Source organism: Juglans microcarpa x Juglans regia, chromosome 1S, assembly GCF_004785595.1.
Source record: "Juglans microcarpa x Juglans regia isolate MS1-56 chromosome 1S, Jm3101_v1.0, whole genome shotgun sequence".
Classification (NCBI taxonomy): domain Eukaryota; kingdom Viridiplantae; phylum Streptophyta; class Magnoliopsida; order Fagales; family Juglandaceae; genus Juglans; species Juglans microcarpa x Juglans regia.
In genome coordinates this window covers 27927117-27933116 of record NC_054595.1, presented here as the reverse complement: position 1 = coordinate 27933116, position 6000 = coordinate 27927117, and the positions used below count along the sequence as shown (strand labels likewise).

The 6000-nt window shown below is 41.6% G+C and overlaps 1 protein-coding gene across 2 annotated transcripts; it reads right to left on the bottom strand.

The window, feature by feature from the left end:
* Window positions 1–1267: 1267 nt before the first annotated feature.
* LOC121246181 (E3 ubiquitin-protein ligase WAV3-like) lies at window positions 1268–5808 on the bottom strand. 2 transcript variants are annotated; one of them, XM_041144231.1, is made up of 2 exons: window positions 5172–5808; window positions 1268–3600 (listed from the first exon to the last, which is right to left on the bottom strand). In XM_041144231.1, exons 1-2 carry the CDS (start codon window positions 5397–5399, stop codon window positions 1696–1698), a joined length of 2133 nt encoding a protein of 710 aa, XP_041000165.1. In that variant the 5' UTR covers window positions 5400–5808; the 3' UTR covers window positions 1268–1695. The 2 variants fall into 2 exon arrangements, with proteins under 2 accessions (XP_041000165.1, XP_041000166.1); XM_041144232.1 differs by having other exon boundaries at window positions 1268–3597.
* Between the last annotated feature and the right edge of the window lie 192 nt (window positions 5809–6000).

Sequence of the window (6000 nt, the reverse complement as noted above, 5' to 3'; positions counted from 1 at the left end):
TTGGGTTGTAAGATTCTTGAAGCGACAAAAGTTTTACTCAGTGTGCTCGTTAGTTCCTCTTTACAGCTTTTTTCTAAACCAAGAGGGAATCGAAGATGAAGAATGGGAAAAGGAAAGGAAAGGGGAGAGTAACACATGATGAAAAAAATGTAACAATGGAGGCAGTGGCCAGCTAACCAGGGACAGTATGTGGATGGAATGTCTGTTGAGCACGTTAATCGTCTAAGCAAATTCTCGTATGACTTATGCAATGATGTTCGCGAGCATGCACTGTAAAACTGTTTGGCAAAATTCCAGGGGTGATGTAATGGTCCTAGCGTGAGCCATATAAACCGATCGTCCCAGTCAAAATTCTCCTTCGCACTTTTGGAACTATCGAATTTGGGAAACTTCTCTTCGATTTATCCGAGATGATTTTGCGAAAAATTCTATGTTAAGGACCTGTATTCACTCGAGATTAGTCTAAAAAACTGTTTGGCAGAAGGGTTGCACTTCTAGCGCATTGTTTGAGGCCTGAATTCGTCAGATCGACGTAGGAAGGAGATTTGTTTACTTTCTGTCGGCTGTCACAGGTTTGTACTCTTAATTTCGGTCACTTCCATTCATCACCCAGTTATAAAAGACCCGTCCTAGAATGCAATGCAACTCCATATACGAGGAACACGTGTAGTATAAAGATGAATGTTATGTGAAGGTTCAAGCTATCTTCGATTAGGAGTCGATCAGGCCAGTGTCCTTCCTAATTCGGGCCCAAAGCCTCGACAAGCTCGCACGCTGTGTAGTCTCGACTCTCCAAGGATTCGAAGGGAAGCATAACTAATCATTAACACAAATTTTCACGTTATGTCTTTAAGCTGTATCTCCTTCTCTACTTTAGAATTCTTTTTGATACAGTGCAACTCAATCTGATTTCTGATTATAGATAGAGTGGATCATTAAAAAGCCAAGATGGCTGTTACGATCCTGATGATCTTTACTATCCAATAGTTCTAGAGCTTTTGGATCAATAGTTGGGTTTTAACAATTGCATCGATCGATTCAAACTCAGATGGTGTCCCTGAATTATACGAGACTGACACTTCAAACTCCATCCCAGGAAGCATGGCACAAAATCAGTGCATCTATTTTGTCGCTGCATGTGCATCTGTTTTTTAAGGTTTTCTTGTAAATTAAGTATTTGTACATACATCACGGACAAAATTAACCACCCGCGAATGCCACCCCAGGGAGAGGGGGTGTTGGTTTCCAAACACTAAACTCAAGAAAGTCACAAAATTAACAGAGCTTTGTGGAAATAATCGAGATCAGGTAACTTATACATCAGGCAAAAGAGTTCATCGCATCATATACCCAAGTCTCCCAGAGAGGAGCCATTCCTCGTTGTGTACACCCCCAACACCACGAAAAATGAAGAACTTCATGTTCTAAACCTTACCTAGTGCCCTTTTTTACCTCCCAAATTTTTTTTTTTTTTCCTTGACAAGTAACTCCCAAATATATTTTTACCCTTACCATTCCTCCAAGCTTTATACTTTATTCATTTATACATAAGATAGGAGCAAAATCACAGCCAAAAAACCTCTCTTATCTCTCAAATTTATCACCCTCCCCAGCACAAAAATTAAAAATACAGCAAAATGAGGGATGCAACAAAAAGGCTATTTGAAGATGACCCCCACAATGATCCTGCAAAATTTACCTTGGCTTTAGCCTCTGGTCTGACGGACTACCTAGTAACATAGCCTGAGATCGAGTAAGCATCTCAACCATTGATGGAGTTTGATAAGCTTGAACAAGGCTTGAACCATCAGTGGAGTCGCCTCTTGCCGTTGCTCTTTGACACGAGTGTGAACTCAGTCCAGAAAGAATATATGCTCTCCCAGATGCCTCGTACACATGCCTACTTGCCATCCTCTCTTGCATTTCTTTGAGCTCAGCATTCAGTGCAATACACAGCCGATCATGGGATTTCGCTGAGACAGTCTCTGACAACACTCTTCGGCAATTTTCGAGAATTGAAACTGCAGCAGCTAAGTCTCCCCGCTCGGCTGCAACACGTGCCTGTGCCATTGCCTCGGCTGCTTGGAGCCTGTTGTGTTGGCGGTCTACTTCTATTGCTACTGCCACTTGTTTAGCTATTTCGGGCCTCTCAATCCTAACTTCTTCACTCTCCAATGTCATCATTTCTTTAGTTAAAGGATCCTTGAACATACACCTCACCTTTATCAGTGATGTTTCACTGCTGGAAGGTTCTGTGGGGACATCGAGGGAAACAAGAAAATCCCTCTCTTCATCTGCATACAAATCTCCAACATCAATAAATCCAGTGCGCCCATCAACCATCACACGGCTGGGGTAATTTCCTGCTTTCAGTGAGACAAGGTGGGTTTTTGTATGCACACAATCAACTCCCACTTGCAGCTTCTGCACCACAACACTCAACAGCCCCCCAATGCATTGAGCGAATGCATCCTGGATCACAGCTTCAGTCTCAATGAAAGAAAAGGTCCCCCCCGAAATCTCTGAAATTGAGTGCATCGATGAAGCATCATGATCCACACCAAATCCAAAAGCATGCACTGGAATCAGAGATCCTGTGTTATGACCACCATGAATAGATGAAGGGAGAAGCAACTGGTAATTTGGTTGAAGTTGGTTACTGCCAGAGCCACTGACAGTATAAGTGTCCTGCCCATCAGACAACAGTATTATACTTGCCACAGGATTCTTGTCCCTTCGGTCTTCCAGTATCTTGGCACCCTTTCTCAGGCCTTCAGCAATGTTGGTCCCACCATTAGCAACCAAAGAGTTAACAGCTTGCAGTGCCTGTTGCCGCCCTGAGTCTGACATCTGACGGAGGGGAAAGAGGCGACGTGCTGTGGAGGAGAAGGCAATAACTGAAAGCCTGTCATTGGAGCCAAGGTTCTGTATTACGAACCCCATTGCTCGTTTAAGCAATGCAAGCTTGGTCCCTGCCATGCTACCACTGACATCAAGCACTGTGACTAGATCAGCTGGAGCACGAGCAGTCTCAGAAAATTGTGGCAAGCTAGCATGGTTTTGGCTGGTATTTTTCCCTGTAATTGCAGCAGGGGCTTTTAGATGGACCAAAACAGTGAAGTTATTGCAAGATTTGGAACGAGGAACAGCTGAGACTTCTGGGTATGTTTTGATCTCTATTGTTTTAACAGGATCGTGATATGCAGCATTCTTATTGCAGAGGCTTCTTTTAGAAAATACAGGCTGGTGATGTAAGGATTCATCATCATTAAATACAGCCGGCTCCGTAGATTGATAAAGTGGAATGATATGCCGCCGATTGATATCTCGAGTAGGAGGTAGTCGGCGGACCATGTTCATCAAAGCATCATTTTGTGGCCAACCAACTGGACCAATTGATGCCCTCCCTGGAGAAGGATCTAAACTAGGACCCTGCACAGGGATTTCTTTCCATTTTGCTCTGCAAACTGGACAGCTTTGGTTGCCATGCTTGACATTTGAAACGATGCAGTGGAAATGAAATGAATGTGAGCATTCTGCAGTGAAAATAGCATGACCACCTCCTTGTTTCATTTTGGTTAAGCATATTGAGCAAGTCTGCTGAGAATGAAAAAGAACACAAGCAAGATGAGCAATCTGACCACAGTTTTTGTCAAATTAGAGAGTTAAGATGTTGCACCATGAAGTTTAAAGAAATGAAGGAATCAACACAACGTGTTCTGAAAAGTCCAACAACTCTTGTGACCAATTAAATTACAGGGGTTGGTAAAAAAAAAAAAAAGATCTTGTATATCAAGATGACGGCAGATCTTTCTGTACAGGGCTTAAATGTAGAATAACATTTTTTTTTTATATATTTTATAGGGCCCTTTTTTTTTCAATAGTTGAGGTAGTTTATTACAAGTTTAAGTTTAAGAACCTATAACTGTTCCAGGCAACTACTTCCAAGAACATCTAGGAAGAGTAGGATGCCCACTTTAAGCAAGTTTAAATTCATTTAATATATTTAATTAGATGTAGCTGTGGGTAGGTTCTCCTATGTCCTAGTCAGTAGTCAAGAAGCAGAATTATCTAACGAGAAAAAAATGAGGAAAGGAAGTCAAACATTAGTATCCAACATATAGAGGAAACAGAAAGGATAAAATCAAAGGATGTAAATCATTGACCGCTTGCTCAAATCTGTTTTTCTTTCCTTTATTGAAGTTCCCAGGTAGAAAGCTTGCAATTAAAGAGTCAAACAGAGAAGGCCACCAACTAGCTACTTTTATTCTCTCCAAGGTAAGCAGGAAAAGGAAAGGTAAAACCTGTGGTCATCTTTTACTAGCAAGGCAAACATGAATGGTCCCGAAAAGGACTTGTGGGATAACCCCACAAGCCTAAGGAGGGGAATGATACACGACATTAAGATGAGATGACTTTAGATGAAAGTTGAATAAAATATTTTTAGAATATTATTTTTTAATATTATTATTGTTTTGGGATTTAAAAAAGTTGAATTGTTTATTATATTTTGTGTGAAAATTTGTAATGATGAGATGAGATGAAACCGTTTCTATATCCAAACGGAGCCTTAGATGTTTCTTACACACCTCAACAACTGCAAGAATATGATTATACCAAACAAAAATACATAGCAATTATTGAATTATGCATATCCTCATAAAAAAAAAAAGTGAGGAAAAAAACTGCGAGATAAGTAGAGCCACAGAGGAACTCAATTTCAACTTATATCGAGGAAATTGTAGCAAACAAGAAATAATTGAGGTAGCATAACTCCAAATCACGTATCAAACAAGAAACCAAAAGACATGAAGAAATTTCGAAGATCTTTCACTTATCCAGAAAGCGACAAGAAACTAAATTGATTCGTGTCCCATAACTTCCATTTTCAGTACCCGAAAAAATCCATTTTCCATTATGTAGTTAACCTCCGGACCCCGGTGAAGCAACTGAGTCCTACTACTAGACTGAGTTCGATAAAAATTTTAACCGCCAACACAACTGAGAACGCTATATCAAGGAATTATATATCTTCTGCCGCCATTTCCTTTCCAACCAACGAAAGCAAACGTTCAAAGATTATAAAAAAACCAGTAGAACTCGATAAGGGAAAAAAACCCCCGCACACAAACACTACACCATGCAGCTGCTATAGTTAAACAACTTGATACCTTGGACGATTTGTTGCCACTTTTTGGCAACCTTAAACCGCGAGAAGACGGTGTGGGCGTGCTTGGCTGCGAAGAAACAGTGCTCCATTTGTCCGGAGAGAGCAGAGCAGCATCGGACAGCCTCTCAGGGGCCTCTAGAGAAGGAGGCGAATCCTCTAAAGTTCTTGGGCCAACTACACAAAGATTGAGACCCAGTGAGACCTTCGCTTTTCTCCATTTGCCTCCCATTTTTCGCTTTCAGATTTCAAACAAGCAAAACCCAAGACAAAAAACCAAGAATCCACAATATTTAGCCCGAGAGAGTGAAAACAAAAGGCAAAACCAAGATCTGAAAGAAGTTGCTTTTTTTCTCTCTTTCTTTAAGCTGAGAGTTCAGAGCGAAAGACCGAGAAAGGAGGGAATGGGGCTTTAGGAAAAGTGCAAACGGAGCCGAGAATCAAGATAGAGAGTGGGAGGTTCAATCATCAATGTGGGTTTATAGTTGCAGAGAAATATTATAAAGACTTGGCTTTGAGGTTCAATGTGGGTTTTAGGCTTAAAAGATGTCAAAGGGAGAGACTGGGTCGTTGAAGAATGGGGAGTTTGAGAATGTACTAGTCTTCTTGCTGTTCTCGGCCGCCATGGGAGGCTGAGAGAGAGAAGAAGAGGGGGGGGGGGGGGGGGGGGGGGGGGGGGGGGGGGGGGAGAGAGAGAGAGAGAGAGAGAGAGAGAGTTGAGAGTCTTGGGACGAGAGAGAAGGGGTTATTGAGAGGATTTTGACCTGCTTTGGATCGTTGAGATTTTTTATTAGCGGTAAAAGGACAGAAATAAAAGCACGTTGGTTGAAGAA

Bases quoted from the DNA above. Each gene is read 5' to 3' on its own strand.
- LOC121246181 (XM_041144231.1), bottom strand. From the start codon at position 5,399: ATGGGAGGCAAATGGAGAAAAGCGAAGGTCTCACTGGGTCTCAATCTT. The intron at 3,601-5,171 runs GTATCAAGTTGT...TTTCATTCTCAG, and splicing joins GTGGCAACAAATCGTCCAAG to CAGACTTGCTCAATATGCTT.